The sequence below is a fragment of the Setaria viridis genome, chromosome 9 (assembly GCF_005286985.2).
Source record: "Setaria viridis chromosome 9, Setaria_viridis_v4.0, whole genome shotgun sequence".
Lineage (NCBI taxonomy): Eukaryota > Viridiplantae > Streptophyta > Magnoliopsida > Poales > Poaceae > Setaria > Setaria viridis.
The window spans coordinates 39,369,997-39,395,092 of record NC_048271.2 but is presented as its reverse complement, the minus strand read 5'-3'; the positions used below and the strand labels follow the sequence as shown (position 1 = coordinate 39,395,092).

The 25,096-nt window shown below is 49.3% G+C and overlaps 4 protein-coding genes across 4 annotated transcripts; 2 read left to right on the top strand and 2 right to left on the bottom strand.

Moving 5' to 3' along the window:
* Nucleotides 1-1,493: 1,493 nt before the first annotated feature.
* LOC140221203 (uncharacterized) lies at nucleotides 1,494-4,489 on the bottom strand. Its single transcript, XM_072290518.1, has 5 exons — nucleotides 4,389-4,489; nucleotides 3,671-4,238; nucleotides 1,805-3,576; nucleotides 1,663-1,716; nucleotides 1,494-1,569 (listed from the first exon to the last, which is right to left on the bottom strand). Exons 1-5 carry the CDS (start codon nucleotides 4,487-4,489, stop codon nucleotides 1,494-1,496), a joined length of 2,571 nt encoding a protein of 856 aa, XP_072146619.1.
* Nucleotides 4,490-14,344: 9,855 nt separating this feature from the next.
* Nucleotides 14,345-15,730, top strand: LOC117836993 (uncharacterized). Its single transcript, XM_072290517.1, has 2 exons — nucleotides 14,345-14,671; nucleotides 14,710-15,730. Exons 1-2 carry the CDS (start codon nucleotides 14,345-14,347, stop codon nucleotides 15,469-15,471), a joined length of 1,089 nt encoding a protein of 362 aa, XP_072146618.1. The 3' UTR covers nucleotides 15,472-15,730.
* A 1,527-nt stretch (nucleotides 15,731-17,257) lies between these two features.
* On the top strand, nucleotides 17,258-19,755 carry LOC117838879 (uncharacterized). Its single transcript, XM_034719068.2, has 3 exons — nucleotides 17,258-17,941; nucleotides 18,615-19,094; nucleotides 19,193-19,755. The coding sequence occupies exons 1-3, from the start codon at nucleotides 17,546-17,548 to the stop codon at nucleotides 19,490-19,492; spliced, it is 1,176 nt and encodes a 391-aa protein (XP_034574959.1). The 5' UTR covers nucleotides 17,258-17,545; the 3' UTR covers nucleotides 19,493-19,755.
* Nucleotides 19,712-23,777, bottom strand: LOC117838877 (probable E3 ubiquitin-protein ligase XBOS33). Its single transcript, XM_034719067.2, has 10 exons — nucleotides 23,372-23,777; nucleotides 23,239-23,298; nucleotides 22,774-22,845; nucleotides 22,472-22,680; nucleotides 22,242-22,402; nucleotides 22,090-22,148; nucleotides 21,931-21,977; nucleotides 21,653-21,796; nucleotides 20,876-20,967; nucleotides 19,712-20,565 (listed from the first exon to the last, which is right to left on the bottom strand). Exons 1-10 carry the CDS (start codon nucleotides 23,546-23,548, stop codon nucleotides 20,027-20,029), a joined length of 1,560 nt encoding a protein of 519 aa, XP_034574958.1. The 5' UTR covers nucleotides 23,549-23,777; the 3' UTR covers nucleotides 19,712-20,026.
* Nucleotides 23,778-25,096: the final 1,319 nt, after the last annotated feature.

Below are 25,096 nucleotides of genomic sequence, written 5' to 3'. Positions count from 1 at the left end.
ATATCGTCTAGTACAATGATCTGCACCTGTTACGACCCAAGTTGACGCAACCTATGGAGGTTTCCGCCGTTTGCGAAGCGCTGAGCTCCTCCCGAGTCGTCCCGGCCTTGTTCTTGGCAGGGAGGACTAGTGCTGACTCAGGGCTGATGCGCACGGTGATGATTCCTGGAGATGCGTTTATCCTTGCATTGTTCGATCGATCTCTTGAAGGAATGGGCTGGGCCTGAGCTGATACAACAAGGTGGTATAGCGTGGCCATTGCCAGTGCCTGCAAGCTTTGGGCTGGTCGGCTGGATGGCTCACTCCGACGACGCAGTGGTACTGGGCTTACTGTCACACTGGGTATTATGCTGCTGCCTTGGTGCAGAAAGCATATTCTTTGGTTGTGCGTGTAGCTAAGGGGGTGTTTGGTTCCTCCCCTAAATTTTAGCCCCTGTCACATCGAATATTTCGATACTAATTAGAACTATTAAATATAGACTATTTACAAAATTCATTACATAGATGGAGGCTAAACGGTGAGACAAATCTATTAAGCCTAATTAGTCCATGATTTGACAATGTGCTGCTACCGTAACTATTTGCTAATTATGGATTAATTAGGCTTAATAGATTCATCTCGCCGTTTAGCCTCTATCTGTGCAATTAGTTTTATAATTAACTCATATTTAGTCCTCTTAATTAGTCTTCAAATATTCGATGTGATACGGACTAAACTTTAGCTCGAGGAACCAAACGTCCCGTAAGCTACTAGCTAGGAGCCTCGTACCATTGAGAAAAAATAATTTGTAAATAAATTCTGTGCATTGTTATTCACGGACATGACGTGCGCCGGTGCGTGGCGGCATGAAAATGCAACATTCCAAGGTAATTTTCCGACAGGCCAGTAGACGAACTTTTGTACCATCTGACTTGTGCGTGTGAACAACGCACCGGCCCTGCTCTAGAAGTGCAGAGTCTAGAGACGAACAAACCCTGTCCATTATTTCCAAGAGTTTTTTGTCTCTAGGACACCACGAAAGCGTGATTTTGTGCCAAACACACTACATTGTTTATTTTAGGCTGCTGGACATTGCAAACATGAGGCTTTTGTACGCTGCACATTACCACTGTTAAAAAATACTTACATGGTCTGGGTACGTACATAGTGCCACATGAAAGACCAAAATGACCTCACTTATAATGGAGATAGATTCTGGGCGCCAGCCCCATTCCAGGAATATTTCACATGTTGGGTACAACATCAAATGACAGTATTTATGCACAACATCAAATAGACAATATGAAACAAAGTTTAATTAAACCGGTATAGCTTAATAAGTGCATGGCCTCACACGTCAGAGCACAACTTAATAACTTGTCACAAACTAAAGTCTTCTCTATGTGAGCAGCATCTCATAGAGGTGCAAAAAACCTTAACATGTCCCAAATTTACATCAATTTGGCATGTCAAAATGCTTCTTCCAGTTTTCTTGTACACGCATACACAAATATCAGATCTGCATGAGATGGTCTAGTGCCATTATACCATGCACCTCGGCTTCCTCTATTGCAAGTTTCCTAGCACGACTGCAAAAAATAGCATGGATTAGGAAAAAATATTAGTTTGAATCTCATCAAGTTTGGTTGAAGCTCATCAAGTTAAATGAAAAAAATACTTACTGCCTAGTCAGTGCTCCAGGACTGCAGTTAATATCATCAAGTTTCCTAGCTCGGCTATGAAAGATGGCAATAAGTAAGGAGAATTTTATTTTCAATTTCATCAACTTTGGTTGCTGATATTAGTTAAATGAAAAATAATTACCTCCTAGTCAGTGCGCCAGGATTACAGTTAAGGTCAAATGGGCTTGATGGTCCCTGCAGCAGCCTAAGTGATGTACTGGGGCTAGTTGTTGCTGCTACTTTTGTGATGTCTTCCCTCGTAGTCCTCTTTCCCTTAGGTGTACTTGTATTGGCGGCTACCTCCTCTGTTATGAATTCCTTTTGCTTCTTGGCTCTCTTTCTCTTAGGTTTTGGTGGTGCTGGTGGTGGAGCATCTGAGTCGTACACAGTCTCATTGCAAGTTTTCTGAGTGTGCCCAAATTGACCACATCTCTTGCATTTCTTCCTATTCTTGCTGCCTCCTTCCTCAGCTCCTTTCACTCTCCTTGTCCTTGGTCTACCTGCTGCCCTCTTGAGTATTGGAGGCCATAGCTTGAACCCTATGTTCACTTGAGGCCATAGTGTCTTGTCTGGTATAGGTTCAATCCAACCTTCATATGCAGCTTTGAACCTAGATATAGAGTAACAATTGTCAACATAATCCTCCAACTCTAGACCCTTGTAAGAGCATGTCAAATTGATTGCATGGGTGCATGGTAGACCAGTGATTTGCCATTTATTGCAAGTACATGTTCTTTTTTCTAGGTTCACAGCATGTCTCCAAGGAGTCAAGTCCTTGTAAACACCACTTATCTTTGCTGTGTGTCCGACACCTTTGTGGATTGAATACCCAACCAATCCTCTACTTTTTGCATTGAGGTCCTTCACAATGTGTGGAAGCACTTTACTCTTGAGCTTCATGGCAAGTCTTCTCCTTTGAAATAGCTTATCCATGATTTTTTGTCTAATTCTATCCATTAGATCTATCACAGGAAGCGACTTCTCATGTTTAATCCAATTGTTGAAGACTTCAGCAATGTTATTGGTCACATAATCACACTTGCTGGCTGTAGAGAAGTAACATCTTGCCCACAAGTGCTTGTGATTATCCTCAATCCACTTCAATGCTTTTGGCGATGATTTCTTCATGATATTGTAGTGCATGTCAAACAAATCTTTCCTGTAAACTCTTGCTGCTGGCCACAGATTCTTCTCAAAGACTTTACCATGAAATCTCTTTTTGAAGTTTTTGTACAAATGTCTCATGCATTCCCTGTGCTCTACTCCATTGGTGAAGACATTGGTCACCGCTATGTCAATGCCTTTCCCAGCATCAGTTGAGATAACAAGTCCGGGTGGGGATCCAACTGCCATTGCTAGGTTACGCATGAACCATCCCCAATTTTCCTTGGTCTCTGATCCAAATACTCCATATGCCACAAGGAACATCCAGTTATGTCCATCAATACCTATGGCAGAAGCTAGTTGCCCCTTCCACCTTCCAGTAAGAGCCGTGGAGTCAATGCCCAAGTATGGTCTACATCCATTTTTGAATCCGTCTATACATGGCTTCAAAGCAACAAACATCTTGCTAAATCTGATCTTGGACCCAACCTTTTCATAATCTATCTTAACTATACTTCCATGAGACTTCCTTTCTATCTCTTCCTTGAATGCAAAAGCGTGTTCAAAACTATCCTCCCACTTGCCCAAAATCTCATCAATAGCTAGCTCCTTACCATTGTAGACAATCCAGTATGATAATTGGATCAAGTACTTCTCTTCCAGCTTCTTCTTTAAAGCAGCAGGGCCAATTGTTGGGTCTTCCCTGAGCCATTGAACTACCCTATCCCTAACCCAAAATTGGTCAGTCATACAATTGCTCTCCAGTTTGCTTGTGCTTTTACAGTAGTGCTTGTTAGGTATCTTCTTAATCTAAAAAAACAATGACATAATTTAAAGGAGTTGGCTATAAATTAAGAAACAGAAAATTAAGGAACAAAATTAAGAAACATAAATAAAGGAACACAGAAATAGGTAACATCCATGTCCTTCCATCTTGCAGTTGTGATGCATGTATTCTCCACTTGCACTTTTTAGCCTTACAATATCCTCTGTACCTCTTGGCTTCACTATAAGGAGCTGCAATTTCAATCTCATTTAGAATAGCATATTGCCTAATTGCTCTTTTAAAGGTTTGTCCATCCTCAAATGTCACACCAACTTCAATCTTCGGATTTTCTAAGTCAGTTACATGGTCAACAATCACACAGCCTTGTTCACCATCAACAGCACAATCATCGTTGTCTTCATCAGAATCAGGAATGCAATCAAATTCATTTTCATCATCAGAAATCAAGTCAACATGAAAGACCTTCTCATCATTTACACCAACATACTCAATTTCATCGTTTTCGCCCCAAGGATCATCATCTGTAGGGTTTTCCTTAGTCCCAGATTTAATAATAGGATCAGAGAGATCTGCTAGGGTGGTACATGCGCTCTGTTGTGTGGGTTGTGCATGCGAATCTGCTTCTACACAAGAAACATAATGTATGCTTTGTTCTATGGGTGGCTGATGAATGCCGAGCCCGAGCCTACAAGCACAGATGTAATCAACTCCTATAAGGATATTGCTAAAGCCCAAATATATTTCTAACGAACCCTAGGCCCCCAAATCTCAATGAACCCATGCCATGTTCTGAACCCTAGATCCTCAAATCACTTGGGGAAAATTTGAATCTTACCCGTCAGGAACCCAGGACAGGTCTGACACCTTCTGTGGGGAGTCATCACTGCATAGTCGCTCCACTCCAAGACCGGGGAATGGGGACCAAGTCGCAACCATCAGGCCTGGTCTCTTAGTGCAGCTCGTGGATGGGGAGAACTTGCCGGAGCTAAGTTGCATCAGTGGCAGGAGGCATGGTGTGTGTGATTGGTGGCGGTTGGTGAAGAGTCGTCGGAGATTATGGCAAGCCGAGAAAAATTGCAGAGGCGGCGGCGAGATTTTTTACGACTACAGGATGGTGCCGTGAATAATCTGGATAGGGTGTGGCTGCCAGCCGATGTGCAGGTGGTGTATCTGAAGGGGGCATTTTGGTCTTCCTAGACTACGCCATCCACCCTTCCGGCCAGGAAATCATTTTTTAATGGAGTCGATGTGTAGTAGACAAATCGATGCCTTTTGCAATGTTCAGGAGCCTAAAACGGCAAATTGAGTGTGCTTGGCACAAAACCACGTTTTAGCAGTGTCCACCAGACAAAAAAACTCTATTTCCAAACTCTCACCTACCAACGCAACATTACATGCATAATACTCGGTGTCAGTAGTCAAACCCACTGGTCACTGACTCACCCGAACCGATCCGGTCGGCGAGGTTGGGGGGTTCAGCCCGTTCAGTGCGCTTCCGCTGGGCTTTTTCCGGCTGGGTTTTTCAGCCCAGCCGTTCGGTGCGGTGCTTGAAGCCGTTCGAGCGGCTTAACGCACCGACGCAGTCATCCTCATTTGGCCTGCTATCGCCTCCCGTGTTATCCAGTCGCCTCCCTCTCGCCCCCTCCGTCGCGTGCTCTCGCCCCCGATCCGCCGCTGTCGCCCCAGCCGCTCGGCAGCGCCTGCGCTCTCGCTCGCTCTCCACCGCCGTCGGTCCCAGATCTCGCCCGCTCGCCGACTCCGTCGCTCCCGTCGCTCGCCCGCTCCAGCGCTATCGCCCGCTCTTCGCGGCCGGCGCTCGAGATCTCGCCCGCTCTCCGCCGTTAGTCATACTCGCTCTGGATCCGCCGCCACCACTCCCACCGCTCACCCGCTCCCTCGCTTGCCCCCGCTCTCCGCCGCTGGCTTTTCGTCGCGTCGCCCGCTCCCTCGCGCTCGCCCGCGCGACGCCGCCATCGGTCCCGCATCTCGCCCCCTCCATCGCTCGCGCTCGCTCCAGATCCGCCGCCGCCGCAGCTTCCGCTCACCCGCTCCCTCGCTCACGCGCACTCTCCGCCGCCAGCGGGCCGTCGCGTCGCCCGCTCCCTCGCGCTCGGCCGCGCGACGTCACCGTCGGTCCCGCTTCTCGCCCCCTCCGTCGCTCGCGCTGGCTCCGGATCCGCCGCCGCCGCTCACCCGCTCCCTCGCTCGCGACCGCTCTCCGCCACCGGCAGGCCGTCGTGTCGTCCGCTCCCTCGCGCTCGGCCGTGCGACGCCGCCATCGCTCCCGTCGATCGCCGCGCTCAGCTAGTGGAAGGAATTTCTCCGACTCCGTCACCCCTCCGTCCCCTTCGCTCGCAGGTAATGGTGCTCCCCCATCGGATTCGTGCAGATTTGGGGTGGGTTAAGCATGGGGCCACGGTTTCGTTGCTACTTTGATGCATCTATTGGCATTGGTCAGTGACATGACATGTATATTTTGTTGAGTGTGATGCTTGTCTTTTTGAAAGAATTAGGAAGCATGGCAATATGATCCAAACTTGTACTTCTCTAAATTTCTATTTACTTTGGACTTTTGTTATCAATTTGTTGGAAGAATCAGACTGCTAATGTTCCTAGAGAATCAGTCTACTTACTTCGAGAGAGTTTCTGATTATTGTACTTGATATGTCGTCTATATCATAACTATTTGGGCAATCTTTGCTGCTATACTTAGGACCATGAGAATTTTACCCTTCCACTAAACATGGACCCTTTTGGTGCCTTTCACTGTGCTAAGTAGAAAAACGGGGTGCTGTTTTTAGTTATGTGTAAATTCTTACTGGTTGGTTGTACTAGGATGAATATCTTCAGTCATTTGGGCAGAATTTTATTGGTAGTCATGTTCTTCATCCTGTAATCCTTGGGAATTGCAGCTTATTGGTAGAAATGTTTGATCATACTAGAGCCCATGAGCATGAAATGTATGTGTACCTGGTTCTGTCCCAAACTTGTCTACAACTACATTGATGTGCATGTTTTTGGTTTTTCACCTTTCCAGGCGACTGATACAAACCTACTAGCAGGCCAACCGCGAGGAAGTACCAACGGTGCCCACACTGGCATCGTCATCGACTTCGTCGTGCTCTCCCCCACCGGTGTGCCCGTACAATTTCCGCCACAAACGCGCCAAGACAATTGCTAAGGCAAGTAACATATCCATCGATGCTGAGATTGTTTAGTTGTATGCCTCCTGGTTATCCGTACTTCGGTGCAATATAATTGCAGCTCCTGTGTACTCAGATGAATAACCGTGCCAGCTAGGATGAGGGCACGATGAAAACTTTGCTGGACTTGTGCATTGCTGAGAAGAACCAGTTCAATTGGAGCAATAGATGCCTCACTAAGTTGGGATGGAAGAACGTGTACCGCAGCTTCAGGGAACATACTGGGTTGCATTTGGGCAGCAAGCAGCTGCAGAACAAGCTCAACAACCTGAGGAGAACATTCCTGAGCTGGACGGCCTTGCAAAAGCAATCTGGTTTAGGGCACGACACACAAACTGGTGGTGTTGCTGCTGATCCCACCTATTGGGAGGAGGACGAAGAGGTACGTCCTATGACAGGCTCGTAAGTTACTCAGCATCTTATTTGTACATTTCTGTTTTTGGCCTTGAACATGTACTGTTGCTTGAACATTGCAGGACACCAGTGGTGGTGCTCCCCTGTCGAGGTCCCAGCCGAGTTCTGTTAAGCCTCCACCTTTCCTCGAAGAATTGTTTGAGTTGTTTGGCCATGAACCCCAAGACAGGGGCACCTTGCTGACGGCAGGAGGTATTCGTGAGACGACACCTAGCGTGGGGACTGAGGGAAATGCAACGGACTTGAACCAGGACCCCCTACCTGCTAGTAGTGCTCGTGACATGTCCAAACGGTCGATCCGAGAATTCTCTGTGGACAGTCCTAGGAAAAAGAGAAGTGGTAGCTTGGAGCAGTACATCAGGGAGCTTTCTGACAGTGTGGCAAAAAGGAGCCAGCAACGTGCTGACCGTGCCCAGGGGGAAATGGTCCGTGCAATGCAGCTCCTGGTAGACGATGGTCTACAGGAGGGGTCTCCGCTTTACTGCCAGGCTCTTTATTTATGTATTAAGAACCCGGAGTATCGGACGGCGTTCATGTCGGTGTTTTAGACCGGCAACCTGCCTAGGGGATACCCTAGGTGGTCTTTTATGCGGTAAGGGTCGTCGAGAATCAAGGAATTGATGGTGACGCAAGGAACACGATTTAGACAGGTTCGGGCCGCTAGATCGCGTAATACCCTACGTCCTGTGTGTTGGTTTGTATTGATCTTGGGGATCTGCTGAGGTATGACCTTGAGGTCTGACCTGCTGAGCTAAGTACCCCTGCCCTCCTTTATATAGTCCAGGGGGTAGAGTACTTATCGGATTATAAGGAGGAGTCCTAATAGGAGTACTCGGGACTAGTCCTAGTCGGATTACAGGAGAATCCTAGTAGGAGTCTGACTTCTTCCTTCCTTACGGGTATTGGGGATGTATCCCCGACAAGCCCTCGAGCGCTTCATAGTCGAATGCAACAGTCTTTGAGTAGTCTTGAGATATTCGCCGAGTAGTCTTGGTGCTCTTCGAGTATTTTGTCAGGCTGAATCTTTCAATGCTTCTCAAAGCTGCCATGAGGCTATGGTGTGCTCAAAGTCTTGATCAACATGATATTGTAGTCTTCATGTATGGAGGGCGGCGAAAGTCGCACTCCATATGGAGTAGCTCTCAAGCCTTAGGTTGAATCGTAGAATCAGGCTGAGGGTCAAAATCTTGAATCTTCCTCTTTCGAATTGAAAAAATCGATTGTTGGGTGTAGCTTATCAGCCCCCGAGCCTTGGATTGATTGAATAATCAACCTGAGGGTCTTGAATCTTCACTTAGGTCATCATTCAAGTAGTCTTGCGGCGTCCAGCCCCCGAGCTTATGCGCCAGGTAAGTCGTTGGAGCCACGTCGAGTGGTTTTGTGGCGTCCAACCCCCAAGCCTGGGAGCTAGCTGAGCCACTGGAGATATTCCGAGTACTGATTGGTGCTTAGCCCCCGAGTTTAGGAACTAGCCTGTGCCGTTGGAGGCATGCTTAGTGGGCGTCGCGACAAGCATCGTCGCTAAAGCTTGACCTGAAAGAAAAAAATGCGTACATTATGTAGCATATTTGTAGGATTTTGAAACTGCTGAAATTTATCCAGTGATCAATATGAAAGTTGTGTCATGCTCTTATTCCGGTCATACTCTTCCCGAGTAGTTAGCCTGTTACGCTTAGGCTCTCAGTCTCTAGGTAGCCGTTGCCGCTGCGTGTGTGAGATCGGCCTCGTATACGCGTATGGGCTTAGGCATGACAGATGCGCCTGAGGCTTTCACGAGTTAAGGCGTGTACTACTCGAGAAGAGTAGTGACCTTAAGAGAAGACAAAAGTGAGAGGAGTCGCTGCTGCGACAAGAAAGAGACTGCATGATTGCGAGTCAAGCTCTTGTTTCAGTCATACTCTTCCCGAGTAGTTAGCCTGTTACGCTTAGGCTCTCAGTCTCTGGGTAGCCGTTGCCGCTACGTGTGTGAGATCGGCCTCGTATACGCGTATGGGCTTAGGCGTGACAGATGCGCCTGAGGCTTTCACGAGTTAAGGCGTGCACTACTCGAGAAGAGTAGTGACCTCAAGAGAAGATAAGGAAAATTCGATGTTGCGATAAAAAGAGAGCGCGGTAGCGCGAAAGAGTTTGCTACCCTCCGGCGAATAGAGCGCGCATTGCGCGCAAGAGTTTCCGGCAAGTAGAACGCGTGTTGCGCGCAAACGGAAAATAAGCCGAAAAATAATTTAGAAAAGTGACTTAGCTTGATTTGTGGATGATTGTTGACGAAGCCGTGACAGTCGTTGATGAAGCCGTAACGGTTGTTGACGACTAGTCGGAGGCGATTCTGACTAGTTGTCGGTGATGCAAAGCTTCCCGTAGCCGACGGAGTGGTCGGCAAGCTGATCGTGGTTTTGACGTGGGCGAGGAGTAGTTCATTCCGTCTCGCCCAACCCTTGGTCCCGGGGTCGGATGCGCCCGACCCCTTGAGGGTGGAACTCCGCCTCGCCCGACCCCGAGTCCTGGGGTCGGGAGAGCCTGACCCTATGGGAGGGTAGCTCCACCTCGCCCGACCCCGAGGCCTGGGGTCGGTGAAGTCCGACCCTGTGGGAGGGTAGCTCCGCCTCGCCCGACCCCGAGGTAGGCTCCGCTTCTCCCGACTCCAGGGCCTCGGGTCGGCGGAACCCGACCCTGCGGGAGGGTAGCTCCGCCTCGCCCGACCCCGAGGTAGGCTCCGCTTCGCCCGACTCCAGGGCCTGGGGTCGGCGGAACCCAACCCTTGAGCGAGACGTTGGAGTAGTCGAACTTGGGCTTGACTTTGAAATCTTGATTTTTCCTGGTTACTTCTCCTGAGAGTCGACGATCTGGCGTCGGAACGATCCCGAGCCTTCGGCAACGCAGAGCCAGGATCTGAAAACGAAGGTGACGCCGGCTTTGATGAAGAAGACGGGCCTGATGATGACTTTCGCCATTGAGTTCTCGCTGAGAAACTCGACGAGGTCCCCTACCTGGCGCACCAGCTGTCGGTGTTTTAGACCGGCAACCCGCCTAGGGGGTACCCTAGGTGGTCTTTTATGCGGTAAGGGTCGTCGAGAATCAAGGAATCAATGGTGACGCAAGGAACACGATTTAGATAGGTTCGGGCCGCTAGATCGCGTAATACCCTACGTCCTGTGTGTTGGTTTGTATTGATCTTGGGGATCTGCTGAGGTATGACCTTGAGGTCTGACCTGCCGAGCTAGGTACCCCTGCCCTCCTTTCTATAGTCCAGGGGGTAGAGTACTAGTCGGATTACAAGGAGGAGTCCTAATAGGAGTACTCGGGACTAGTCCTAGTCGGATTACAGGAGAATCCTAGTAGGAGTCTGACTTCTTCCTTCCTTACGGGTATTGGGGATGTATCCCCGACAGTTCACGCAGATGAAAACGAAAGAGGGCCGACTGAACTGGATACAATTCAACTGGGACATGTTGAACAAGTAGTGATTGTGGCATGACTTTGTTTTATTCTAATGATGTGTACTAATGGGTTTCAAAAATAATGTTTGCACTTGTGTCGGAACAGTAATGTTAGCTTCTGTAACATGTCTTGTTCGTTTAACATTTCGTTTTAGTGCTAGTTAAATTCCTTTCAAGTTTGATGTCGTCCATGCTCAGCAATTTCTTTCAAGTTAAATGTCGTGGTCACTAAATTTCTGTGAAGTGAAATGTTGCATTTGGATCAGTACTTTCTTTCAAATTTACTGTCGTTTCTTTCTAGTTTAATGACGTCTCAGTACTTTTTTTATCTTGTGTCAGAACTTTTTTATCTTGTGTCAGAACAGATTGCTTTGAAGTTATTTGGAATTTTGATGTCTCTTGTCTTAACCTTTTGGACAGGTAGTTTAGTAGGTCATTGGAGGCCCTCCGTTCATCAGTAGCAGGAGGATTGGTTTAATTCTGCGGCAGCTCAAGTAAGGTGGAGAGGCAACTTCACTGGCACTTGACAGGTTCGAAACATCGACGCGCTATGCAGGACGCTTGTCACGAGAAATTTCGAAATTTGATACCCAATTCGAGCACCTCACTGCTCTTGACACCTAATTCGTGAGCCTTTCGAAATTTGATACCAAGCACACGAATTCCTTTAACCCCACAAATTCCAAGGGACTCTCCCTCTCTCTCTTTTCCTTTTCATTTCTACCTACTTTCACAAGTCGTGAGACGAAAATATCCTTGGCCTTATCCTAATATGTGTCGATGATGACACAAGCAAGCAGAGTCGCGAGTTCATCCTGCTCTCGCCGTCGCTGCTTATTCTTTCAGCTATGATCAATGCATTTTTTTGGATTCTATATTATCCGCAATTAGGAAAATCGTACAGATTTTCTGAAACCATCTTGTACCTGAACCGGTGGCTCACTTTTTCTACTTCTTTTTTCTCAAAAAATCCCTTCCCTCAAAAAAAAGATAAGATGAAATGGGAGCAGAGCAGTTTTGAAAAAGGATCTTAGAGTCTTACCTTCCTTATATGTATAATCTTTCAATCTATGTATTCTAATATATAAATTCGATGTGGATGAAATTGGTGTATAAGCGACGAAGCGGAAGCGAGAATGTCGGTTTGAGTAACAAACATATTGGTGAGATTTCCTTTTATTCCAAGGCGAAGATTCAATCACTGTCGCCGTCGCTAGTCCTCCTGCTTGCTGTCGTTGGCACACCCGCCCGCCTTCTCCCACTCACCTTGCAGCTCTCCTGCATTGCCATGTCGCAGGCGTCGTCCTAAGGATTGCGCGCGTGAGGAGCCACCGAAGCTAGGGTTAGGCCACACCCACAGCAGGCTGCTCTTGCACCACCAGCACAGCAGCAACCGCTTACTATAGTTCCTGCGCCCCTGGTCAACGAGGTGACCGGGCTGCCATTGATCATTTGCCCCTACTGCAAGGACGTGAGGTTGGTTGTGCTAACCACCATGAACTCTCGCAAGAACCTTGGCAAGTGTTTTTTCAAATGCCCAAGGAATTATCGAAATGTAAGTGGTTCCCTGCAAGTGGTTCCTCGCAATTGACATATATGTTTTCCCTTTTAGTGGATTTGGTGGCCAATTAATCCAATTGTTGTTGGAATTGCATGGTTGTGTGTTTTGTAGGATCCTACATCATGCCCTATGTATAAGTTTGAGGATGAGTATGAGGCTTATCTACGCAGAGAAGGATATTTAGATTCAACCTCTTTGTTGGATGTCGTACCAGAGCTGTTGCAAGAAATTGAGGATCTGAGATTAGGATTTCAAGAGATAAAGGAGCGTGTAGCAGTCAGAGAACCTAGAATCAATTGGTGTTGTGTTGTTCTTGGATGCTTGAACTTATTTGTTTTGTTTTTGGACATCCTTTTGTATGCACTGAAATGATCTTATATTTGTCCTCACTGAAATGAAACGCAGCTTATTTTTCTGGCTGAAATGAAATGCAACTTCTTTTTACCAGAAATCGTTGCATGAGATGTTGCATTTCTTGTTTAAATTTTGGCAGCATGTGCCCTTACAACAGTAATGAGGGATGAAACAACACATATATAACAATGATAAGCAAATTGAGTTGAATAGGTTCACATAATCGAGATATCCATAAAGTTCAGCCATGCAGGCTTATCCAGAAATACATACATCATACAAATGAAGTTTCAGTTCCAGCAATTAAGATAAATACTAATACAAAAGCATGCATACAGGTCCATAGTTTCCAGAATATCATTACAAGGTTCCATCATGGCTTTCAATTGTTTGCCTTCCTTGGAGTGAGCTGCTTCTTGACAGCTCTCTTTTTCTTAATTGGAGTAGTAACTTCCATAGTTGTGATGACCTCCATAGTGGTGGTGGTGTTCACCTCTTGACTTGTCCCTGCTCCAGCTTCCTTGTTCAATGCTAGTTGCCTTCTAGTATTCATTGCAGGAGTAGTGTTCAATGTAGTTTCATTCACTGCAACTTTCTATTATTTTGGTGTACTAGTACCTACTTCAGCTTTCCCTGAACCAGATTTCCTTCCTGGCTTGGCACGGCTCTTCCTGCAACATATTTGTAAGTTGCATGACAACAAATCTTACCTCCTTTTTTTCCATTCAGAGGGCACTTCGGTGATGTACTCCTGTAGCCATGTCCTAAGCAATTGCTACACTGCACTTGCCACTTGCCTTTGGACTTAGCCTTGTTGCCCTTGTTCCCCAGACAGCGAGGTATCCTATTCTTCCTCTGTCTCCCAACTGCTCTCTTTTGCAAAGGGGGCCGCAACTTGAACTCCAAGCCCACATGTGCCCGCTGAGACTTGTTAGTTAATGGTTTAATAACACCAGAATATGCAAGTCTAAAATTCCTCACTAAGAAGTAAGGATGCAAGTACTCTTCCATCTTAGGATTTCTGCTTGTTATTATGAGTGCCAAAGCATGGGATGAGTTTCCATCATCTAGCTTGGCTGGGAACTGAGAAATTCGAACACACAATCTAAATGCTGCATCTGGATCGATCCTAACGAGTACCAACAAAAAGCACGAGTATACATATCAGTCAGTTGTATCCTAATCGTCCTATTCGGTCACGGATGCATATTCCCAATTCAAACAGACAAGTTGAGAGGAAAGGGATTAGAAATTGCTGCTTAGCAGGAGATTCAAACAGACAAGTTGAGAGGAAAGGGATTAGGAATTGCTGCCTTACCAGGAGGGATCTCGAAGGGGATCATCGTGCTCGTTCACGTTGCTCTGTACACCCAAAGCCGCCGTTCCAGTTCAGCTGGCCAAGCACTAGCGGCGGCGGCGGCAGCTAGGGTTCTTCGTTGAGAGAGAGAGGACGAGCTGAGATGCACGAGAGAGAGGAGAAGATGCGTGTGGCTAAAGACATGAGCAAGAGCATTTTTGTCTCGCGACTTGTGATAGTAGGCAGAAATGAAAAGGAAAAGAGAGAAAATGAAGAAAATAGGAGAGAGTCCCTTGGATCAAAGGAATTTGTGTGCTTGGTGTCAAATTTCAAAAGCCTCGTGAATTAGGTGTCAAGAGCGGTGAGACGCTCGAATTAGGTGTCAAATTTCGAAATTTCTCGCTCACCGCCCACCCCTCCCCTCGCCTCTCGAGTGCCCTCCCCCTCCGCCCTCCGCTCACCCTCGGCCGCCGTTCTAGTAGCCAGCAGCAGCCAGCCAGCCTGATCATTCCCCCATCCGGGACCATGGACCGGCTGCTGTGGGCGTTGGCGCCGGCGCTAGTCTGCGGCGGCAAGCAGGGCAAGGGCGACGACGCCACCGCCGTCGTGGACCCGATGGGCGCGGCGTTGGGGCAGCTGGGCGAGTGGCTGTGCCGGGCAGCGGTGCAGCCGCCGCCGCGGGTGTGCGGGACGCCCGGGGGCCCGCCCGTGACGGCGCGCCAGGTACGGCTCAGCGACGGGCGGCACCTGGCCTACGAGGAGTCCGGCGTGCCCAGGGACACCGCGCGGTGCAGGCTCGTCTTCTCGCACGGCTTCACGGGGTCCCGGCTCGACAGCCTCCGCGCCTCGCAGGTTAGTGACCATTCAATCTAAGTGAAAAAAAAATGCAGAAAGTGGCCGAGGAGCTGGGCGTGTACATGGTGGGCTTCGACCGCGCCGGCTACGGCGAGAGCGACCCCAACCCGGCCCGCTCCGTGCGCTCCGCGGCGCTGGACATGGAGGAGCTCGCCGACGCGCTGGGCCTCGGCGACAAGTTCTACGTCGTGGGCTTCTCCCTCCGGTGCCACGCCGTGTGGGGCGCGCTTCGGCACATCCCGCACCGGCTGGCGGGCGCCGCGATGCTGGCGCCCGTCGTCAGCTACTGGTGGCCCGGCTTCCCCGCCGACCTGGCTGCTGAGGCGTACGGCCGGCAGGCCCGCCGCGACCAGTGGGCGCTCCGCGTGTCCCACCACGCCCCCGGCATCCTCCACTGGTGGATGGACCAGCGGTGGTTGCCCACCTCCACCGTCGTCGACAACACCACGCACCTCCCCAACAAGCGCGACGCCGAGGTCCGCCGCGCGCTCGCCGCCGACGGCACGCTGCAGAGGAAGCGGGAGATGGCGACGCAGCAGGGGATCCACGAGTCCTACTACCGGGACATGACGGTGATGTTCGGCAAGTGGGAGTTTGACCCCATGGGCCTGCCGGAGCCGCCGTGCCCCTTGCACCTGTGGCAGGGCGACGAGGACGGCCTCGTCCCCGTCGTGCTGCAGCGCCATGTCGCCGGGAAGCTCGGATGGGTCAACTACCACGAGCTCCCCGGCACCGGAAACTTCCTCTCCGCCGTCCCCGGACTCGGGGACACCGTGCTCCGGACACTTTTCTGCTGAGCCTTCGCAAAGCCGCCGTGGCGGCATCAACAAAGTACAGCAGAGTTGGTTGGTTGCAGCTTTAGCAGGTTATGAAAAGTACTCAGTACAGTACAATGATAAGCTGGTCATGATACATGGGGGACACGAGGCAGCGTGTAGAATTTGTTCTTTCTTTCTTTCGTTCTTTTTTTTTGTATGTAATGAAGTTTTGCTGCCGGGAAGCCCCTGAAAATCGGAGATTCTTTGACAGAAAGTGATATCTTACAGTTCTATTTTATTGTTTTTTTTATTCCTCGTTTCTGCGTTCTTGGGTTAGGATGTGCTATGAGTTAGAGCGCGTTCGGTTGCCTTGCTAGCTTGCCTAGCTTTGCCAACCACTCTCCTGCAGCGGCAAGGTGAAAGCACATGCACGGATGCAACCTTGCCCACTTTCCAATCGTGTAGCTCTTCTCGTATAGTAGCTGGCAAAGGTTCCAAACAGATTCCCTATCGTCGATGTGATTCCCTGTGAATCAATTGAGGGCATGTTTTGCCGAACTGCCATCCTTCTTTTTCTTTGGTGTAACTTAACGAAGAATTTTCCAACATGGAACATGCATGAGCGGATGTTTCGCAAAAGAAGACAGTTCAGTTCATACAAAACAGTACTTGGCATGGACCTGACCTGAATTTCAGAGGAGGATTCATTCATTTTGTTGACGAAGTCATTCGTAACATATTGTTCAACTGCTGAATGAAGACTATGTAAAACATGATCAATGATTACTTCAGAGAATCCACAAACAATAACCGGTAAACTGATACGTGGGGACATGAGGCACAAGTTCTTCGGCTCAGACTGTCAACACGTAGACAGAACTTGTGCACCACTAACGTTACTGACTCTATCATTTGTCTCTAGCAGAATATTTACTGCTGAAAAGACTTGTGGATATGAAATCAGAAGAAAATTGGCATGAAACAAGGAGCTATCAACCATGTATAAAGAGAATTATTCCAAGACGGCAGCATGCCAGGTGCGTGCTACTGTACTTCTACCACAAACCACATCCACCGAACAATCTGCATTGCCGTTTGCCGATAATGCTGCACGCCTGCACGTCTTCTGAAACAAGTCTTCACCTACCAAGATCACTACCGAACCACAGAAGGCTAGCTTCCTCCCATTGGTTCAGTCTACAGGGTTCCCCCAACAGGTCAGCATTTGGAGTTGATGAGGACACTCCAGAAAGGTGCTTTGGCATGAGATGATTAATTGTTCTCTCCATTCATACTTCAACACCAACCCCAACTACAAATTTGAAGAACCACTCCTGAAGAAAAGAGAGGTGTGACAGGTGATTCAAGGTAGAGGAAGCTATGCTGAAAATATATAGATTCTTGGTGTCAACACACCCCCTTTACAAAAGCATCAGTGGATGCAGCTTTTGGCAAAAACATCATCGCCTATGTCATGCTCATGTAAATAGTGTTTTCCCCAAACTTTTCTCATCAAGCCTTCGAATGTATGAAATCGCCACCAACTACTGAAACTCCGTAGTCACCGGCATGGGACCTATAGATTGTCATATATCATAGGTTGTGTATCTAAAATGACCATAGAGTCTTCACTAATCATCAGTAGGAAAGACTGGAACTCGTGTAAACTGAATCTTTCTGAACCAGAAGAAATTTGTAATATCTAATATTACATGACCCACACATCTTTGTTGTGCCTAAAACCAATTCTTTTTCAGAGAAACCAAAACCTTTTCGATCAGGTAAGATTGGGAAGACCACTTTGAAAAGGGTGGTAGGTGAGATCTAACTTATTGGCAATTTGGCCTGACCAAGAAAGCACATACGCACCAATGAGGTCGATAACTTAGCATATATACATATACGTGCACACACACACGTTAGTGAAAGGGTTGCCCTTCCACCACCGCATTGTTCCGGCCAAGCGTCACCGCTGTTCATCTCGCACTATATAGCTTAGCCCCCAACACCTAACACGTTTTAAGAACCACCCTCGCAAGCCTCTTCTCGTAGCCTCAACAACACCGCACAACCCAACCCATTCAGACCTCCAGCTCCAGCTCCTAGCGCTCCAATGGCCGCAGATGCTTCCGCTGGCGATGGCAAGCGGCGCGAGAAGCGCACGGCCAGCGCGTCAGCAATGCACGCGTGCGTCGGCGTCTTCCGGCTCATCTGCGTAGCGTGCGCGATCGACTGGCTGTCGGGCACCGGGAGCACCCCGGCGGGGCTGATGGCGCTGATGGCGGCGGCGCTGGCGGCGGGGTGGTTCGTGAGCGCCGTCCGGCCGCCGCCGCCGACGCCGTGCGGGACGCCCGGGGGCCCGCCAGTGACGGCGCCGAGGGCTCGGATGCGGGACGGGCGGTACCTGGCGTACGCCGAGTCCGGGGTGAGCCGGGACAGGGCCCGGTTCAAGGTGGTGTACTCGCACGGCTTCTCCGGCGGCCGCATGGACTCGCCCCGCGCCTCCCAGGTTGGTGAACGCTGGTGTGGTGGAGTGGTGGTCTCACGCTTTGACGCTTCCCACTCCTTTCTTTTGACGTTTCTCCTTTCTCGTACGTGCCGGAAAGGAATGGCTCACGCACAACCGCACTGCACACACCACGGCATGGCGCGCTGCGTCGTCCACATGCGTGTGCTTCCGGCCGTGACAAACTGGCAACCACTGCCCCCGATAGCGCACCGGCACCGGAGCCACGTTGGTGGCAAGCACCAACCCCACCAACAACCCCCGCGCGCGCGTTTGCGTTTCGTCCAAGGACGGACGCCAGGGCAACGGCCACCGACGCCGATGCCGCGCTTGAATTTTCCCGTCCGGCTGACGGCTACGACGACGTCCGTGCCGCCGACACGGCGTCGTGGTCGCCCACCTAACTTCCGTCAAAAACAACACGCGTCGTCGACGTTCCGACTTGGGCGAGCCCGGCACGGTCCTCAACAGCGACTAGCTAGGCACGTACTAGCTAGATAGAATTCTCGCTGTTTCTCCTACCTGAAGCGTGCGCGCGCCGGTGCACGCGGCGGCGGCCAATCATGCCCAGGCTCACCTGACGCCGGCGTTGATAACTCAGCGCACGTGACGGCGAAACTGATACGAAACTGCCGAACGATCATGGACTGACACGTATAACGTACGCTGTACGCAGGAGCTGCTGGAGGAGCTGGGCGTGTACATGGTGGCGTTCGACCGGGCCGGGTACGGCGAGAGCGACCCGGACCCCCGGCGGTCGCTGCGCAGCGCGGCGCTGGACATCGAGGACCTCGCCGACGCGCTGGGCCTCGGCGAAAAGTTCCACCTCATCTGCTCCTCCCTCGGCACCCACGCCGGCTGGGCCGCCATCCGGTACATCCCGCACAGGCTGGCCGGGGTGGCGATGATGGCACCGGTGGTCAACTACCGCTGGCGCGGGCTGCCGCGGGGGCTGGCCCGGCGGCTCTACCGGGCGCAGCCGGCGGGCGACCAGTGGTCGCTCCGGGTCGCCTACTACGCGCCGTGGCTGCTGCACTGGTGGATGAGCCAGCCGTGGCTGCCCACCTCCACCGTCATCGACGGCTCCGGGTCCTTCCCCAACGAGCTCGACGAGAAGAACCGCGTCATGGCGCTCTCCAACGGCATGTTCCACCAGGTTTGTTCGTCCGATTGCCTTCCCAGATCGATCTTTCAGAAGCCGAGCTTATATTTTTTTACAGCGATGTGCTGATTCTTCATGCGGGGTGCGTGCAGAGGGCGAGGCTGGCGACGCAGCAGGGGATCCAGGAGTCCTTCTACAGGGACATGGCGGTCATGTTCGGGAGGTGGCCGGAGTTCGAGCCGATGGACCTGGAGGAGCCGCCGTTCCCGGTGCACGTGTTCCAGGGCGACGAGGACGGCGTCGTGCCCGTGCAGCTGCAGCGCCACATATGCCGCCGGCTCGGCTGGGTCAACTACCACGAGCTCCCCGGCGTGGGGCACTTCCAGTCGGCGGTGCCAGGGCTCGGAGACAGGATCGTCAGCACGCTTCTGACGGCGCCGGCGTCGGCATGAATGACAGCTCCAGGACGGCAGCGTCTTCGCATCTTACATGTAGTACTAGTATACGACTGATCTGCCGTAGGTACAAGTCTAGAGGCAACGCTGAAGAAAGGCAGTTCCTGTGAGCTCAGGCACACGAATGACAGGATCAGCCACTACTGTATTTGCACAAAGAAACTGAAGAGCAGAAGGATCTTTTTATATATCATGAGAGGTGTATTTGACTCGGTGTATGTAAATAGTTATCATATGAATCAGAGAATAATTCAATCCAAGTCCTGTAATTTACATACAGCTACAAAGAACAGTAACTGGCTAGCAACTTTGAAGCTATCTAGACTCACTGGCACATGACCACCTGTAACAAAACTGTTACAATACAGTACACACACTACGGCAGCAAAAGGCTGCTGGGCTTCACCAATCAAGAAAATGTTGGCTGCAAATAGGAGAGGAAGGAACACAGCTGGGGAGGAAAAATAGCCGCTGCTCGTCTCCCGCATTAAGCTGCTATGAATCCAGATATATTCACAACCAGAAATAAAATCAAGCGTTGATCTCTGCATCACACTGCTGCTCCCTGTGGCAGCTTCTTCGACTCCAGAACATGCCTGAGCAGCTGGTCCGGTCCAGATCCTCTCCCCTCTTGTCCAGCTCCATGCTTGCGCTGTGCGAGGGCCGTGGAGATTGGACTTCGGAACCATCCTGTGCCTCTGTAGCACCACATGGATCATCATCACTGCACCTGCAGGTTGGGAGGGCGGACGACGGGAATGGGCTGCAGGTGATTGGGCAGACTAGCTCTGAAGAGACAGCTGCCACACGGTTGCGCCTGATTTCAGCTTTGGAGACACTGGCTGGAGAGTTCATAGACCGGGTGTTTAGTATGCATGGGTTACAGAATGTTAGGGCTGAACTTGATTTAAGGCCTTCCATTGGTGTGCTTGGCAACTTATTGAATGACGTTATTCCATTCCGACAGAGGGGGCATGGGATCGATCCAGGTGGGCCTGTGAACTCGACACGGATGTTGCTGGTTGAGCAAAGGTAGAGAGCACATTTGATGCAGAACTCATGACTGCAACCTGAATGGACAGAAAATAATGTCAGCATAGCATCGTGACACTTTACACGTTGAGACATACTATACCATGATGTACATGACCAAGTGATCAGCTAGAATCCTATTCAAAAAGCATTTTATGCAACCAAGGTCGCATATACAAGTGCCATCAGTGCTTCGATATTTAACTTTTATTTGTAGCTTTCTGTTACTCTTACTATTTTTTAACATTTCATGGAATCACAACTGCTAGTACCATCTCATGCACAGTAATTGTATTGAAGAACCCTCTCTAAGTAAAATTTAAGCATCTAATGTGATAGAGGGCTCACCTTCAGCAGCAACAGAACAAGACCTTTCCAGACAAACTGAACAGAGATCACTATCATCCACTGAGGGTAAGGTATACTGCAACCCAAATTCTCTGCAGATGCACATTAAATAAAATATTAAAAAATGATCAATACATTTTAACTTTTAATTATTTGAATGACTCTATCTTAACACCACACCATGAGTGGCAATGCTATTGGTGGAAAAGAGAGACACAAAACACATCCAAGGAGAAATTGCAAAGCTAGCTTAAGTAGGTGAAATTGCAAAGTCAGCAGAAGTAACTCCATTTCAATCTAACGGCTTAACTCCAACATACTTAATTTCAGATTACTGGAAAACAAACATGATAAAAAAAACTCCATACAATCTGACCATACTACTAAATTTCAGATTACTACAACAATTGAAGAAGATGAAAAGACAGGCAGATAAATACATATTTGCTCCATATCCAACAATCCAACCGAACCAAGACCATAATTCAGTTGTTGCCATAGTAAAAGTAACAATATCTGAAATATTGCAATTTTAATAGAGATGTAACTGGCCCAATTGTTCGCAAATATTATTTCCACTAGTATATAGAATGGAACTTCTGGCCTCCTTTACTTTCCAAAAAGCAAAGGGCATACGTTAACATATCAAAGGTCTTGTAGCATAGCGATAATTCATATATCAAAAGCCAGCACTCATTGTTGTCTATGAAAGTAAGAAATGCCGTTACACTTTACTTACAGCAGAAGAAAATAGGTTGTGGGTTGTTAAGCACTAACCTTGCTATATGAAGTATGCTCATAAGTGGCAAGGCAAGATAACTGGATGGTTGAAATACAGGGACACTCGAGTGTGAATTTGGAGAAAGTAATGGCTCCAAAGAGCGCCGTCCAAATATCCTTGCAACATCGATGGGAAGCCACCTAAATACAGGATAATACTAAAACAAATTAAGACTAGTCAAGTGAGTTTAACCAATAGCTACAATGGTAAGATTACTAAAGATTTGGAACGCTATCTAGCATTGAAAATTACCCAAAAAGGGGGAAAAACTTACCCATTGCAGTTGAGTGTCAACCTGCTAGCACCCTTTGATATTAGTAGCTGCAGGAACAGCATCGTCAAATATCAGAACAAGTAAATACCTCAAGAGAAAACTACAACTGAAAAGAGCTACTTGTCGAAAAGGTGATAATGCTTTATGATAGTGACTTACCTCACAGCATTCCTGCTTCCCCCCACCGGCTGCATAATGCAACGGCGTGCTGCCAGCTCCTGCTCCCCCAGTGCATTGTTAAAACCTCATTTGAGTTAAGAAAAATAGCCATTGTTTGTTGTATGCCATTTGAGCTAAGAACCAATACTTGCCTATCAAATTTGTAGTACTGCCATAGGGGAATGTGACGGCTGAGACATTAGCACCCAAGTCAATCAACAAGTGCATGCAATCTAATTGACCATTCAATGCCGCCATATGAAGTGCTGTTACACCGCCATCAGCAGGCTTGTTGATGTATCTCACACGAGCACTAAAACAAGCATGGTGTTAATGGCTAGTTCTTTCAAACGGTAAGCTGTGATTCATCAGAAATACATACGGTTCATTAAACTTCTGCCCCAATGAAGAATTGGGACTGCTCCCACTATTCGTCTGGCAATCACCACCATCTACCACTGAAGAGGCAATATCCTCCAAGGCCACACTGGGGACAAAGTCAGCAAGCAAAAGCCTTACACACCGAACAAATCCATCATGTGCGGCAAAATGCAATGCTGTTCGGCCACTCAAGTAATCTGCTCTGGTAACCTGAAGCAACCAAAAAAAGGGCAATGGTCAGCAACCACCTTGTGCTAAGGCAGAAAAGTAACAAGCAGAACGTTATAGTACAAAATGTCATACATTGCATCTGAAGAGAAGAAGCATCTGAACCACCTCCCAGTGCCCATGCCGACACGCGTGCATCAATGCAGTCTTTAACCATCCACCCAAACAAATGAAACCAATCAACAAACTGTTCGATACAGATAAAAACTGAAGAAATGAACAGAAATGCAACGCCTATGCCATGTGTAGGAGTGCCAGAAAGAACAACAAAATCTAATCAAATCTTCATTCAGCTCTGAAGCATAAGCGACAGGTATATGGAAAGGGTCAAGTCTTCTGATGCAATCGCTGAGCAGAGTACATAAGTAATCCCCTAAAAAATGAGTCTCCAAATCATTATCTGTTTGCATGGCATAAGAGTTGCCAATTTCATCACTTGTACGCGACAGATCTTAGCATTGGTTCGGTCTGCGATCACAAAGATAGCATAGAAGAACAAGGATCAAAACTCTTGAACCCAGAGAGCGCACAAAGATCTACCTGGCCGCAGTAGTTGCGCGCGTTAACGTCAGCACCTTTCTCCAGAAGCATCGTGACAATCTGCACGGGAAACCACAATTCGTGATCCAAATCGAACGAGAGGCATCCAAAAGACGGAAGAATTCGCACGCACGTCGAGGTGGCCCTTGGCGGCGGCGAAGTGGAGCGGGGTGTTGAGGCCGCCGAAGGTGGAGTAGCGCGCGAGCGCCGGGCTGAGCTCCAGCAGCATCCGCGCCTCGATGGCGTCCCCGTCGCGCGCCGCCGACACGAGCCGCTCGCCGGAGGCCGAGCACCCCAGCGAGTTGCCCATCGCCGGCGCCGGCGAGGCGCGCCCTCCGCAGCCACTCGACGCGCCGGCAGGGGGCCGGAATCCGCCGGGGAGACGCGCGCGCCCGTGACCGCTCGCCGGAGCCGCCTCCGCCGGCGAGGGACGCTCCTGCAATCTGCGGCAATTGCGGGGGCTGGTAGGGTGGGGTGGGTGGTCTCCGCGTCGTCTGGCTGGGGTCTCAAAATTTCGCAGCTCCGGAGGAAGGGGAAGGAGGTCAGGGAGTGGAAATGGAAGGCCTTTATTATATTTTCCCCTTCCTAGTTATCACATTTTTTTATTCTCTTGGTTTGGATCTATTTATTCATTTTTTGATTTAACAGCACCTTTATTTTTATTTTATTTTCTTTTTGCTTGGCTCACTCAAGTAGTACAGGAGCAGGAGTGAGTAAAGCATGTGTGGATGTGATCATGTGAGCTGTGATTGTGCTTAGTGGCTGACACAAGTTGATTTGCATGATAACGCTCACGTGCCCCAACGCTCCCAGCTTTCTTTCTTTCTTTTCTTCACTTTTTGTTTTCGGTGGTACAAGAAGTGGGTGTGTTCTTATCTAGGAGTAGAAAAAGATGAGCCGCCACAAAAGTCCTTTTCATTATGAGTCCAGTTCAACCGAACTTCTTTCGTGCTCGCTTCCCGTCTTCGGTTGATTCCACACCAAATCAGGAAAAAACTTGTTTTTGTGCAGCCGATTTTACGATGTTTCTGATCTAGCAATGATTAATGGTAAACAAAGACATAATTAAAATGTGAAAGGGAGAATGGGGTCAGTCAGACACTGAGGTTGGCGAGGTGGGTCTGCGTAGCGTGCTTGCATTTCCCCAAGTCACAGGTTTTTGATATGGACGGTGGGTCCGTCGTCCGCCGGAAATGGGGGCCAGCCGCCGACGAGCAGGAAGGTACAGGACGAAAGACAAAAAATTTTGGTGGGTGGGGGGGGGGGGGGGGGGGGGGGGGGGGGGGGGGGGGGGGGGCAGGGCATGTTTTGTCACCGAGACACCACCGGTAGACGGCACCTGCTGCCTGACGAGCGCTTGGGTCCAAGATGACACGAAATCTAATCGATTTTTCTTGGTCTACTAAGCGTGCCTGTTAAACAAGTCGTCGTCGTTGTCGCTGATGGTTCACGAGTAGGCGCTCCATCATCGTGTTTAGTTTAAAGAGCCGAGTGACCCCTTGCATCACGCTGATAGGTACAGGTACTTGCCCACTGCTGGCCTGCATCTTTCAAGCGAGTTCGGCACAGCGCATCACCACTTTCACCAGCTCGCGGATCATGTGGTCTCGATGGGTTGGTTGGCGAGACGGGAACTCAGGCCCTTGATCTGGGCGCATGTCTGAAACACACGCTACACCTTCAATTCCTGCTTAAAAGGATCGGTTCAGCTACTGATTTGTCCCTAAATTCCAGATCGGTGACCGGAAAGTTAATTGGGCAAACCAACATTTTTTTCCCTTTGCATCACTCTTGAAAAAAATATTACGGTCATAACCATGGCACATGCAAGTAGACTATGCTGCTGTTTTAAAAGGAT